The sequence below is a fragment of the Chlamydotis macqueenii genome, chromosome 10 (genome assembly GCF_036417535.1).
Source record: "Chlamydotis macqueenii isolate bChlMac1 chromosome 10, bChlMac1.mat, whole genome shotgun sequence".
In the NCBI taxonomy this organism is placed as follows: domain Eukaryota; kingdom Metazoa; phylum Chordata; class Aves; order Otidiformes; family Otididae; genus Chlamydotis; species Chlamydotis macqueenii.
Window position 1 is genome coordinate 716,678 of NC_141565.1, and position 14,889 is coordinate 731,566.

The 14,889-nt window shown below is 41.3% G+C and overlaps 1 protein-coding gene across 2 annotated transcripts in view; it reads left to right on the forward strand.

The window, feature by feature from the left end:
* PHF2 (PHD finger protein 2) overlaps positions 1-14,889 on the forward strand; it is a 79,444-nt gene that overhangs the window by 43,207 nt on the left and 21,348 nt on the right. For both annotated transcript variants that reach the window (XM_086755576.1, XM_086755577.1), the window contains exons 3-10: positions 2,238-2,352; positions 5,051-5,211; positions 7,518-7,659; positions 10,071-10,257; positions 10,845-11,007; positions 12,444-12,531; positions 13,137-13,243; positions 14,449-14,540. In XM_086755576.1, the coding sequence (XP_086611702.1) occupies positions 2,238-2,352; positions 5,051-5,211; positions 7,518-7,659; positions 10,071-10,257; positions 10,845-11,007; positions 12,444-12,531; positions 13,137-13,243; positions 14,449-14,540 (1,055 nt within the window). The remainder of the gene's footprint in view (positions 1-2,237; positions 2,353-5,050; positions 5,212-7,517; positions 7,660-10,070; positions 10,258-10,844; positions 11,008-12,443; positions 12,532-13,136; positions 13,244-14,448; positions 14,541-14,889) is intronic.

Consider the following 14,889-nt stretch of genomic DNA (forward strand, 5'->3'; position numbering starts at 1 on the left):
AGTGCAAATCAGGAGAAATTATTTTGGAACCGGCGAAGTTACATAAATGCAAGCAAACCAAAGTCAGGCTGAAACTGTTTTTAGGTAGTTACAACCTTTAATCTAAATCAGTAGAGAACTAACAGAGTGCTTCTAGGTCCGTTCTTCACAAATATATTTGAAATAATGTGAGCATGCCTTTGAAGTCTGGAATTATTCATTTTGAGATACAGTTTTTAGAAGGATATGTTCCCTTTTTCCTCTGGAGGGTTTCCTGCAGAAGGAGCAGGTTATACTTTCCAGCGGTCCAATTTGGATCGGAAAGCTCTGCAGAAGAAGAAATCTGTAATCATTTAAATAAAGTGGCCTTTCTGGCCAAAGCTAGTTTTTGTTGCACATGTTAATGGGCCTTTAATCCTTACTGTGGTGTTCACGGTAAAGATGAAACGTAAAGAGAATGGCTGAAAATGGGCCAAATGTTGATTTTTTTAAAATGTAGTTATAATGGAGTACAGCAGCCGTCCAGGAGACAGCAGCTCCCGGGGAGTGTTCTGGCAGAGGAGGCATCTTTGTTGCCTCTGCATGCGAGGTGGGTGTGAGAGGTGGATGCTTGCCGGCGCTCCCCGGTGCTTTTTGAAGAGTTGCAGTGGATTTCTTAATTCAGCGCTGATTTGCTTCTTTTATTTTTCGACACTCCATGCTATCTAAAGTGTAATAAAAGAACAGGCTAATATGATAAGCTCTTTAATTTTCACTGTGGCAGGCGACACCTGTTTCACTGGGACTTCTGTGAAGAATCCCAGTGTTGGTTCGGATCTGCTGAGAGGGGGAGGAGGCAGTCGTTGGAAAGGGAAGGTTTGGCATTCATGTAGGGCTTGTTTCCTTTGTTACCAGGAGCATTGAATTAATACACTAAGCCTGAGAGTCATTAAGATAAAGAACTAGCAGCTTTAATGAATATATCCAGCTAGGCTGGAGAGCTGCATGGAACTAATAAAACCAACATGCTTTGTGCAAAACCTGGGATGGATTCGGAGGGAGATGTCTTTACTGGAGTTATTCCAGGGTTGTGCTCAGGAAAACAAAGTTAGCTTTTTCCAAACCTCGTGTCGTATAGCTGTGGCCTCCAGATTCCTTTCTTAGTGAAAAAGTGTGTGGATCTGTGTGTGTGTGCATGTGCAAAGAGAAAGGAAAGAGTGCCGACCGTGTACTGAGTCTGGTTCATTCCCTGGCTGTTTTGAACAGTTAGAAAAGCCTGAGATCTTGATATTGGCTTAAAATATTGAGTTTCATTATTTAAAACAAGGATATAAAATAAAAGAAAGTTGTGACATTTGAAAATTCTACTAACGAAGGCTTGAAATGCATTAATATGCACTTGGGACAAAACCAGTTTACTACCAAAACGAGCATGTCTGTGGACACGACTGGAAGGAGGAGCAGCTGCGAGAGGTAGTGCTGACTAAGAGAAAAAGCTGGACGGGTTTTTCTTGCTCTGTGTTATCTGGCTGTCAAAGAGGCAAGGCAGAACTACATTGACATTTGATTTACTTATTTGTGATGCTCCAGCTGACCCTTTTTCCACGATGAACTTGCCTATATGTCTCACCCACTGGGAGCACAGTTGAGGGGCCATCAGTGTGCTGTCATCAACTTAAGGCCTAAGCCTGGCTTGCCTTTCAATATCTAGGAATAAGAGGAGTTCTAAAAATTGCATTTGTGGTGCCCTTGCATCTTTTTTTTCTTTTCTTTTTCCTTTTATGTGCATGCTGTGCGCAGGGCATAATTCAAAGCCCATCAAAATTGATGTCAAATCTGCCACTGCTGGACAGACCCTTAGACTAAGGTAATTAATGACAAATATATTCATAAAGACCTATACTGCATATTGAGAAGGCAAAACCAGTGGCTTTCTAAGAGTTTTATGATAAGCATTAAGTGTGTAGTCTGGCAAGTACAAAACGTCCAGAGCCTGTGTTTGCATAAAGCCTGCGGTAGCTGTGCAGCTCGGTAATTATCCGTCTGGTTGCCCTTATGTTACAAAACGAACACTGTTCAGTATGTAATAGATCTTCAGGCTACAGTATAATTGTCTAATGGTGAATTGAGAGCGGTGTTAAAATTTGCAGTGCAGCATAGTGGGGGTTCCCTCTTCTCTACTCGTGTGAGAAATAAAATGAAGATTTGTCCTTCCTTCAAATGTCTTAATAATTATCTTCTGCTCAACGTACAGTACTGTCTAATTCATTATTTTTCAGTGAAAAAGAAAAGAAATTGGCATAAACATGATACTGGACAGACGACAGAGGTCAAACCTGTACAGAACGGGAGCCAAGTCTTTATAAAAGAGCTTCGAAGTCGGACTTTTCCAAGGTAGGTTGTTGAGCTGCATGCGTGGACAGGGTTGTTGAGGTAAAGTGTAGACTGCCAGTTTGCTATGAAGCTGTTGATGATCCACGCTGAAAGCATTACATAGTACAGAGTGATGAAATTTAAACAAGTGCTGTTTTATTGCAGATGTCCCAGACTCTTCCCTTTTTTATATTTGTGCAGCCATGTTAAAGTCTGGTCTTGATTGAGCCCAGTTCCTATGGATTTCTGTAGAAATACGAAATACTTGCATACGAAACGAACCAATTCATTGCATAGAGTTGTCAAGTTCTCAAAAATACTAGTGGTTTCGCTGAAGTCTGTCTCCATCTTGAAAAGAAGAACAATGACGTCCTCAGTTGCTACAGTGACAAAGGCTCTCTTATCTGGGGCAATGAATAGTGCCAATTGTTAGATGACATGTTCCACACTTTATTAGGCTGCTTCACAGCCATTTGTAAGAGAGATGATTTTCTCCTGGTTCTTTAATGTAGGCCTTAGCCAAATAAATCCTTAATTAGTAATGACTAATTATTTTAGAAGAATCCTTGGAGAGTGGTAAAGTGTACTTGGTAAACACAAAACTTCTTCCTTTTTACAGAGAATTTAATTTCACATTTCATTTCAGATACTGGTGTTAGGATGGTTAAGGAAAAGGCTGACAATACCTCTGCAAAGAGCAGCACTTAGAGATGTTTTTCACTGAACTCAGTACGCAGTATTTTTACTTGCTTGGCTATTTTTATTTGGGCCTGCTAGGTTTTTATCTCCACTTTTTGTGTGTGTGTATACAGAGCAATTTGACAGATTGCAAAGCTAATTTCTTAAAAAAGGTTTAAGGCCTCAGCAGAATGATTTCAGTAACCTCGGACAGCCTCTGAGGTTGCACTCATGTATGCAATATCTCTGAGTCACTCCCAAATCATAAAAAAAAATATAGACCCTCATTTTTTTCTTTGTTTGTTTCTCACAGAAATGTGCACATAAGAAAACCCTGCTGCCAAATTAAAGTTTCTGACAAAGAAGGGTGTGTAGCCAAAAGGAGTGCCTGCAAGATTCAGGCCTCTGACATCTACGCTTGTGCCATTTGTAAAACAAAGTCTTGTTGAGAAATTTTCTCTTCTGAAGAAAATGAATGAAATCTGCAGATGTTCACAGAACAAAACCCAACACTCATCAGTCAGAATGTGATGAACAGAAAAGGGGGTCTCAGTTCAGAGACAGAACTTTGCTGATTCACAGCAGACAACAGTAAATTATAACGCACAGTTAGTCCCTTGGTGAGGCTTAGATCAAAAGGAACAGTGAAGAGAGTAAAAAGGCAAAAAATATAATTCATGTCATTCTGCTCCTGTGTGTTTAATACCAAAATAGCATTAGAGTAATAATAGTAGTAGTAGTAATAATTAAATTGATGGTTCAGGTTTGCGTCTTGCTCCTTAAAATCTCCAGCCTTGTTCTTTGTGTGTTGCTGGCGTGGGGTACCAATGCTCATATAAATGAGGAACGCTCCTTTTAATTCATTATTAATTAAATTTGCTGCCTGATCAGCCATTGCTGATGCACTGTGGCTGGGGTGACCCAGAAATAAGCTGGGTTTTTACAGCTTTTCCCTGTTTGCGTCCAGCCGTTTTGTTCTCCCTGGGGTTCGAACTTCCAGCCTGGCGTATCCCTGCCAGGGTGGCCTGAGCAGGCCCAGGGCAAGGGTTTCCCCCCGGCGTGGCGGGGTCAGAGGAGGAGCCCCCACTGCAAAGGGTGTGGGGAGCTCACACAGCCAAAAGGTGTTAAGGGCTTTGCCGCAGGTTCGGCTTCAGCGGGTGGCAAAGGGGTGAGGCCTGATTGTCCCAGCCGCCATGGCAGCCCTCGCAGCTTCCTCCCCTTTCCCGCCGTTTTTTAGTGCTGCATGAAGACATTAGCTGTAGTTCAGAACTGCTGCAGGAGAGGGCAGTCATGTATTAGCCTTACCCTCTTGGGGAGGTAGTGTTTTTCGGGGTGAACACTCAAAATTTTGCAGTTCCCCCTGCCAGCAGCCATGCGCTCAGCCTGCTGCGTGATTTTCACAGCCCAGCTGACAAACTACACACGGCGGCAGCATGCTTTTGGGACTGATGGTCATTCACATACAATCACTCTTCACTCCGAATTAAAAATGTTTTACTCTTGAAAAGATCTAGAAATCGGACTTGAATTTCCCTTGAGGGTTGTGGGTGCAAATAGCTGGTCGTCTGATGAAGCTGCCCTTTCCTTAGGCCCTTTGACGCCCTCCCAGCAACTTGAAAATGATTTGCAGAATATTTCCCGAGCAATTTATGTGACTACTTAAACATGATCTGCAAAGTACTTCCTGGACAATTTATTTGAGATTATGTAACGTATTTAATCTTGCCTTCTTTAGTGCAGAACATTTAACGGTAATTTCTTTAACATTGATCACTAGTGACTTGACAGAGCCCTGTAGCTGCGGAAAGCGGTCTTTCTCTGTAAGCTGTTATTTTAGGAGTTTCCAGTAGTTGGTGCATGAGACTTGAGCAAATCGATTTCGGACGGTTTTAGCGTGCCCTGCATGCTTTGCAATAAATGGCTTTTGTCTTGTTAACTTAGTTTGCTTATTCATGACTTTTTCCTTTCAGTAGTGAAATGCAGAAGATCCCAAACCCTGCGTGGAAGCACCTCACCGTTGAATCTGTGTTTACTTTTTCAGTGCTGAAGATATAGTGGTGAAAGTGCCAGGCAGCCAACTAACAACAGAGTATTTGGAAGAAAATGGCTTTGCAGAACCCATCCTTGTCCCAAAGAAGGACGGCCTGGGTTTGTCCGTACCCGCACCCACCTTCTACGTCAGTGATGTTGAAAACTATGTCGGTGGGTATCTGGCAAGCGGGTGGCACTGTACTGTTTGGAGCTCAGCTGCTTTAAAAAAAAAAAAAAATATATGTATATGTATATATATATAATTTGTATTTAAAAATGCAGAAGATATTGTAAAATATTGTCTGTAGCTTGAGCTATGCTGACTTCAGTATTTGTTAGATAGTGGTAGCTTGTAATTAGCAATTAATTCACTCTTGTTTCTTGTACCAACTTGTGTATCTTACTGTGAGCCTGAGCCAGACTGCATTGTACTCCATAACACTGCATTGAAAGAAATAGTCATAATAGTATCAAAAAATTGTTTCTTCAAGCCAGGTCTTAATTGATTGCTGCCATCTCACTTTGTATGGAAGGAATTACTAGACTGAGACTCCCACTGTGCAAAGGCAGTCCATTTTTTAACACTGCTGTCAGTGAGAGCTATTTTCGTTGCTGCTGGTCATTTGGATTCATTTTGGCATCCTCCTGTCTCTAACCTGAGTGGTGCTGTACTGCATCCTCTCACAAGGCATCACGTCATCCTGCCTTGGAAGACATACCTTGGCCAGGAGCCATGGAAGTGCTCTGAAGTCGCTTGTCTTGTCTCCACATCCTTCTTCCTTTAGCATGTGTGATCTTGTCTCTTGTCCTCTCTTGCTCCATCCCTCCTCTGTGTCACTTTCTGTCCAGTTCTCTCTCATTCCAGTCTTCCAGCAAGGCATCAATCATCCTTTTGGAGCCATGACTCCAGCTCCAGTGTATCTGCCTGTGTTTCGTGGTCCCTTTATCTCCTTATATATAGTCTGCTAATCACCTCCTCCTCCTGCACTCTCCTTACCAGGCCATTGACCTGTTCCCCAAACTGGAGGGTGCTATCACCAGCCACTGCTGTTCTTGTGTCTATTGCTTTTGCAGTGATCGTGTGCAGTGAGATAACTATGAACAAAGGAGAATTCAAGACCCCTGGTTTTATTGTTCTCTCTATCCCGTTGCTTCTACAGGAAACATATTTTCCTTGCCCATCTGCTACACTTAGCAGATTTTCTTGTATGACCTAGGTGCTCCTTCTGCATCTGCTGGCTTCCTCTCAGCCTCTAGCTGAAATAATCCACCCTACCAATGGGACAGTTAGTGAAAAGCTGGGGGGAAGAACACGGGTTGTTTAATCTGGAGCTGGCACCAGATTTGAAAGTGAACGGAATGAATATGTGCTTGTCTAACCTCCATGGGGTTAGTTCGCTTGAATGCAATTTCCCAGGCAGGGATTTATCTCGCTGTTTCGTTGGACCTAGAATGTCTTTTAGAAACAATCTAAAGTAAGTAGCAGAGGACAAAATGTCACAACCGAGACTGCCAAATACATTATTACTGTTCTGGCATTTCATGAGAAAACAAATGGATTTTTTTTTCCTCTCTTAATGTGAAAAAAGCTATGAATGAAACGCTGGGAGAGGAAAAATAAGGCCAATTAAAATTGAAGGGAAGAGAGACCAGAAAGATGCTTTTCTTGCAGAAAGGAGAAGAGAGTGTGCTTAGAAATGGGCACTCTTGTAAAGCTCTGACGTCCTCCGTGTGTTCTCTGGTGTGCCCAGTGTTAAATTCCACTAATTGACTAATGCTGTTAGTATTAACACTGGGAGATTTGTATCCAACAAGGTCTGTCAGAGGAAATGTATAAGTACTAGCAGCTTATTCTCTGTACTCTAGTACAAAGGGGATGGATTTTTGATAGGCATAATTTGGGGTAAAATAACAAAAAGTCAAATTTTTTTGTGGCACAACTGAAATATCATGTCTAAAAGTGGGAATTTTCCTGCAAAACTCCTCCTCGATTATAGATTTGGTAAGCAAAAACTTAAAATAGAGCCTAAGAGAGCTTAAATTTTGGAAAATCAATTTGACAAGATATCCTGTGCAGTATTACACTCTGCCTACAGTCATGAGATTTCTGCAGCGTGGTGAGTAGACCTTACTCTGCATCTATACAGATATTTGCACATAATTTTCACTAAGCAAATAAAATCCATAATGAAATGAATAGATTCAAAATCACATTGATCCTTTAAAGATAGAAACTACAGAAATAATTATGTCAGTGGCATGAATGTAAAGGCACCATTTTATGTATATACATGTCTTTTAGACATCTATGTATATGTATGTACATACATAAACAACAGGGAAGCTACAAAGGCTAAGAAGATCAGAAAGTCAAAAGATGGAGATGTTTCTCAAAATGTTAACTCACCTCCAAGCATACAAAATGCGTCAAGTCAGGCTGCCCTCCAATCTCTCTTTTTCATTGAATTAATTTTTAGGACCAGAGAGGAGTGTTGATGTCACTGATGTCACCAAACAGAAAGACTGCAAGATGAAGCTCAAGGAATTTGTGGATTACTACTACAGTACAAACAGGAAAAGGGTCCTCAACGTGACCAACCTGGAGTTCTCGGACACGAGGTGAGAGTCCAGCCTGCTGTACCACACAGTGTCCAGGGTGTGCAGTGGGGTTCAGCTGGGGGAGTTTGAACAACCCCTGCCTTCTCTGCTGGTTCCCTCTTTAGGAGGTACTGCTTTAACCATGGGATACTACTGGTTTGTAACTAGAATATAACTTAATGCTCCAGGAGCAAATCCTCTGCCCTGTCTTGGTAGTGAGTGATAACATAGTGTGGTCCTCATGTCATCTTAGGTACTTATATACAGCGTGACAAGTACGGAGACCAAAGAAAGGAGGACAGAGATGACCACATGGGTACGATAGAACTGTATGTGGGTTCGTGGGAGAACATGGCTGGAATGGGTCTTTTTTTTTTTTAATATTATGTGTTGTTTTTGTGGTGAGATGGGAATCCTGCTGGATATAAAGCAACAATAGCCCTTCTTCCGGCTTAAGGTGATCTTGAGACACGGTGATCTCCTCAGAGCATTCTTTTCTAAAATGTGTTGTACAAGAGCGAGCATCCTGCATGTATAGCAGGTTTCCGTGTCGGATAGGACCACTGGTTTCCGTGCATCGTATATTGCTTACTGAAATCTTCCATTTAAAGTAGCAGAGAGTAAATAAGTAGATGAGGTGTGGTGCGAGGTATGGTGTTAACATGTCGCTGGATGTCCTGGAATGAGAGTAAGTTTGAAATTATTATAATTTTGTAATCCTATACTGTACATTATAGTTTTCATTTCAGTGCTTTTGTGAGTTAACCTGTAATCTATATGACAGCAGCTCAGAACTAGAGTGATGCTGACTTCTCAGTGGAAAGTCAGCTCGGAATTTGAGGCCGAGGTGCTGTAGTGATGTAGTGAGCCAGAGGGAATTGTGCTGGCTACGTGAGTATCACCAGTCCTCAGTGACAGGAAGCCTACTGTTCTCCTCATGTTTTACATTGTGTTTTATACGTTGGATAATTAGCTGGTGTAAACGCCTAGGAGTTCGAGTTATTGCTTTGTGCTTTGTATAGCTGTATTCATCACAGAAGCAGGCAGATGCATCCATAATGTATTGAACTTCACGCGACTGTGCAGATCATTTTTACAGTTCTTGCAGCCCTTCTGGGTAGCTGGTAGCTAGTACTTCCAGGAGGGAAGCGTCAGGAAAGGAAAAGATTCCTTTATATACAAACGCTCCACAGAAGATGATGAATGTCAACGTAAGAATAAAAAATGGTTGTTGTGGAGAGCATTCCATTTTACCAAGAAGACTTAAAGTAGCTTTAAAAAAAGAAGGCTGATGAATAATTACCAGCTCATTATTTTTAAAGCCATTACCTTTCGCCCTGTAGTTAGTGGTTTAGTAGTGCGCTCTCATTTCTGCAGAGAGCATCTCTAGTAATTACAGGCTTCAAAGATTACCAGGATCTTCAGTTGAGATTTTTTTAGCTTTCTGCCATTATCCCAGAGTAATGGGAACTCTTTTGTTCTGAAGGACTGCTGGAGCTGTCACTCATATGCTGCTAATTTAGACATTAACTAGCAAATATTTTATTTCTTAACATAGACGGTGACACTTTAATTGAATGCACTGCTCCATCTTTCCCTGCCATTTTAAATGGAGCTATTGTTATCGGTGTTTGACAGTGAGCATGAATGACACATAGGAGCATTTAATTTTAGTCTGAAGTGCAGATACTCTTACTGACGTGATGTTTTACAGCGTTCAAGAGCGAACCTCCACCTCCTGCAAATATTATTCCGAAATTTGAACTATTTAAATACAAAATTCAGTGCATTCTGGGATGAAACACTTTTAATACCTGTTTGTCATCCACTACATTGTGGATTTATGGTATATATTATATATTTTATGTAAACATAGTGTATAAATGGTCTAAATAAATATATACAATATGAATATATGCTCAATGTAAATTAGTATATTAATTTTTCTATATTATAGAAATATTATATATATATTATTTTAAATATATTCACACATATCAACCCAAATTAGACTTTTTCCTTCTTCTGAGCTTTTAATGTAATTTAGTCAGTCTAAATAAAAAGATCACTGTGGTTTTGAACATCAGGTCAAGACTTATTTAGTCTTCAAATATTGTTAATTTTTATTAGGATTTTTAGTCTAAGCTTAAGTTGCAGATTTTTAAGATTTGCAAGACCATTTATGTAAGAGAGCGCACGTCACTTTCTATTCTGAAGGGAGCTGGAAAAGTGGCTGTGGTAATGGCGCTATCGGTAACCGAGCCTCTTGATAGCAAGAGGCAGGGACTGAAAAAACACAAACAGAATATACTTGATCATAAATACCGCTGCTAGGCAAAGGATCGTTGCTAGGTCATCATATTTAAAAAGCCTTACATCCTTGCGCTCTTTTTTAAAAAGATGCATGTTTGTTCTCAATTCTCTCTGAAAAGGATGTCCAGTTTTGTAGAGCCTCCAGATATAGTTAAGAAGTTGTCCTGGGTGGAAAACTATTGGCCTGATGATGCTCTTCTGGCAAAACCAAAAGTGACCAAGTACTGCCTGATCTGTGTGAAGGACAGCTATACGGATTTCCACATAGATTCGGGAGGAGCTTCTGCGTGGTACCACGTGCTGAAGGTGAGGCTTCATGTTTTTGCGGTGTATCTAATAATGAACTAAATTTTAGATGCAAAGACCATGCTAAAATCGTCTCAAAAATTCAAGTCTCAAGGATTTTTTCCCCACCGTCCCGTTGTATCCGTAAGAAATATGCAGAGCCTTATCTGCTGGAAGTGGGTGCACTCCCAGCAGTGCCAGGGTCTGCTGAGCGAGGAAGCCACTTGGAGTGTGGAAGTTGTCTGTGTGTTTTCACTGTATGTGGGTTTTAATATTCATTTAATGTCTTCTGCACATATGTTGCCTAAGACCTGAAAGATCTTACGTTCTGCTTTTGCACGGTAATGGAATCTGGCAGTGTAAACTTCTTGCAACATCAGTCCCACAAATCTGAGCAAGTGTGGTCAGCTAGTGATTTAATCATTTCAGCCATTCTGTCAGCCAAAGCTGACAAGTAAATTTTATTTCAATAGTGTTAAAATCTTGTCGTAACGCTATATATTTCTTTAGATAAGTATTTGTGCGTGCGCGTGTGTGTGCATGAATCTGTGCCAGCGCAGCAGTGCCTGGTTTGGCTACTTGTTGCTAATTTTATATTTTTATTTCAGGGAGAAAAGATATTTTATCTCATCAAACCAGCCTCTGCAAATATTTCTCTTTATGAACGCTGGCAATCGGCAGCAAACCACAGCGAGATGTTTTTTGCAGACCAAGTAGATAAATGTTACAAATGCACAGTTAAACAAGGACAGACACTCTTCATTCCATCAGGTGAGCGGGCTGTTGCAGGTGAGGTTTGCTGCTCATTTTAGAGCTGCTGAAATAGCATGCCCAAAATGCTAGAGGGATGTGATTTGACCACTTTCTCTGAGAAAGCATGAAGTGTAATTCTCAGTAGAAGTATGATTTCATATGCTTACACACACAAAAAAATCAGAACTTACTGTTTTCTATCAATATTTTCACACCTTTTTAAAAATACAACTAGCAGGGAGAGTGTTCCACTCTTGGTCTAGCTGGGTTGCAATAACTCATGAGTTCTCTCCATCTATCCAACCATGACATAAGTTCTTTTTGCCATCTAACAGAGAATTCACGTTGAATTACTTGCTGACCATGACTCCCCAAAAAATGCTTTTCATGGTCATTGCTTCCCTGTGACACCAAGGAACTTGGTGCCCGCACAAGTGTGAGTGTGCATTTATGCTTTCACATGAGGCTGAAGACCTGAATGTCACAGATTTATATGGGTTACTTGATAGACTCGGGCTTTCATTGCAGGTTATGGATAGTGGATTTCGTTTTTCTCAGTTCCTGGGAGTTGATCAGCAGGTAGTGGAGAGTTTTAAGTGAACGCAGTTCTGCTCCTGCCCCTGTCCCTCACCTTCCTCTCACCATGAACAATTATTTCCTCATTTGCATTGCTGTTTCCAGCACTCTGTTACCTGTTGATCCCTGTTTGGGACAGGGGTTTTCTCTCCCTCTATGTGCCTTTAAATGATGCACTGCCTGCTCAGTCAGTAATCAGAGTTGAGGCTTCCAGGCAGCGTGAGTAAGTGATAGCACTGGTACTTGTGTTTTGGAGGCAGCACCCAGTAGTGCCGTTTTCCTGTGTGTAAGCATATTGTTGCACAGGATGTTTACATACTTCAGTTTTACTTTGACTGTAAAAAGTGGAAAGTAGGTATTTCTCTTATGATCGTATGTGGAGCAGATGGTGGAATAAACACCAAGCAATTTACAGAGATTCACTAATTTAAGTAGATTTTTGTAAGAAAACAAGTGTTTGGAAAACACCTGTTCCTGGCACTACAAATAAAGTCAGCGTTAGGAGCTGTCACAGGTTTTTATGGAGATGTGAAAGCGGCTAGCATTGTGTAGCTGCTGCTACTTTTCACAGTAACAAGAAAGTAATGTCAGTGTGAGCAGCATGTCCCCTCTCACTGCCTGCACCATTGAAGGTGGGTCCTGGGACTGGGTGCCAAAGGTGCACAGCACCTTCCTGGGCTGGGCCTTTGTCATGCAAAACAAAGAAGGGGCCAGATGCAACTTTGTTCGAAGCATATGCGGTTCTGGTGCTGGCTTGGACTGAAAAGCTGTGCCTAGGAAGTAAGTTGCTAAGTGAAATAAAAACTTCATGTTGTGAATAAAGTCTTGGTTACTGTGTTCCAGTTTTTATCCTCAGGACTCTTCTCTTTCTCTTTTAGGTTGGATTTATGCAACTCTAACACCTGTGGACTGCCTGGCCTTTGCAGGACATTTTCTACATAGCCTAAGTGTTGAAATGCAGATGAGGTAATCTGTCTTTAAAATCTACAGTTATGTAGAGGCTCAATTTTTAATAAATTGGCCATTGTCTCTCCTATTAATTAGCCTACATTTGCAGTAGCTTTGATGGAACTCTACTGGGCAAATTTGGAAAGTGTACCCACATTTGTCCTCTTCAACCGTGTTCTCTTGTGCTGAGTTATGCCAAGCTGTATTTACACTTGTCGCGTGTGTGGAAGGATATGCGAGGTGCTTGTACTGATGTGGCCAACTCCTGGAGGAAGAACTGTTAGAAACTGTCAGGAGTTTTGCCCTAGAACATGCCATTTGCTTTCTGGATAAGCACCCACCTGCTCAGCTGGGTTCTTTGCCCAGTGTAAGACAGTACAAGTAGTTCTTTACTGCTTCTGAACAAATAATGCAACAAAACTCCTTATATCTGTATCACACAGTTTCCTACTAGTGTTATTTTTATATTTTGCTTTTGGTCTAGTGCCAGAACACATGGTAGCAGCACAAAGAAATGAAGCACTGCAAAATGAACCTCAGGCGTTTATGAGTAGTGGTGGTTGTCACTGTGCAGCATACTTATGACCTGCTTTGCTTTAAGTTCATGTGGCTTTTTGTTACAGGGCGTACGAAGTAGAAAGACGATTGAAAATTGTCAGCCTGACCCAGTTTCCAAATTTTGAAACTGCGTGTTGGTATATGGGAAAGCATCTACTGGAGACATTCAAAGGTAAAACTGCGTTTCTTTGCCTGCTGTAATTGCTTAGCTCTGGGGGTCTGAAAATAGGTACTCTTTATTCCTGCTGATGTGTCATGCAGAAGATGGACAAGTGGCCAAAATAAACCTTGTTATTATTGGAAAACTACTTCTAACGTACCAGCAGAACATGCTGGTCTGGTCCAGCTCTCCCCTTAATATCCTGCCATCTCGCCCTAGGAAGGACCTTCGCTGTCCCTCTTACCTCTGCCTAAGGGAAGGTTTCACCTTCTCTATAAATGCATTTAAGTTGCCTCAGAGGCAAATAATGTTGTAACTTTATTTTTAGTTTTTAGTTGCCTGTCAAGTCTGCATTCATTCCGTGTTTTAACCTAATGAACTACATGCTCTGTCAGCCCAAGGCATAGAGTAGCACTTCCTTCTCCCATCATTCTGCTGGTTCCAGTTGAAGTACGTGGGCAGGTCACATATACACGGGGCCACAGGAATATCAGAGATGTGGCCAGCAGGAGCACTGAGAATTAAAGCAAAACTTTCTGTGAAATTCAAAGTCTTCTCAGTCAGATTCCTTCAGACTTCATTCAAACATCCATGCGTGTATGTTCTTTACAGATTCAGTCTCACTTTGCTCTTGGGTCTCTGTTTCTCTTATTACAGAATGTGTATAGAGACACTCACCAGATCCTTTTATAATGAGAAAAATGTGCTAATTAATAAGCAAGGTGAGGGGTCCCTCTGAGTGTCACCTGGAAGGGCCCCCCTTGTGACCAACTGAACAAAAACTGGAATGAGGGGAGAAGTTTAGGCAAGCTTATACTCATGCGGAAGTGAAATGCTTTGCCCAGTGTAACCTTTGTTTCCACATATTGGTACTTGCTTTTTCAGTCAGAATTAAAAAAACCGCTGACGGTACCTTTTTATTCCCACAGCCTAGGATGTATGAACGTGGAAGCTAGCTTGAGTATGGGACCAAGAAAGGAACCAGGAGGATTGCCAGTATAGACATAACTTACAGGTGCACAGTGTAGGAAGGCTGAGTTGGATTTATGACACAGTAAATATACTCCTTATTCATCAAGTTATAGTAGGGATTCATTTGTGGTGACTGACTTTCAAAGAGTTAACTTTCACAGTTAAATTTTTTCAAATTAAAGACTTTATGTAGAACAACTTTAGCTAGCAGTGTTTGAATAGCATTGTTTTTTTCCTCTACTTAGGTTTGCATAAAGCTGGGCAACAGCCTCCCGCTCATTTACTCCAAGGAGCAAAAATTCTCAACGGTGCTTTCAGGTCATGGACCAAAAAACAGGTAGGAGAAGCAGCCTGTTTAGTATTGTGTGTGTTCCTCAGGTTTGTCAGTCACTGGAACAGAGAGCAAATGCTAGAACAAATAATAGCTCCGTAGCAAAACAGCTAATTCTAAAATCCCAAAGGGAAAGGACTGGGAGAACGTGGAAGGAGAGCGATAGCTGGGATTTCATAGTGCCACACAAGGAGTCAGCAGGAAAAAAAGGTACCACCAGACTTTTTAAAAAGTCAGTTCTGCACATGGCCAGAAGGATGCTGAGTAAATGTTCTCCCTGACTCTGAGCATTTTTGTATGCCAGATCAATTAAGCAGGGATTGTGTGAGTGAGGCCTGCATTTTTGTGTGCAAAA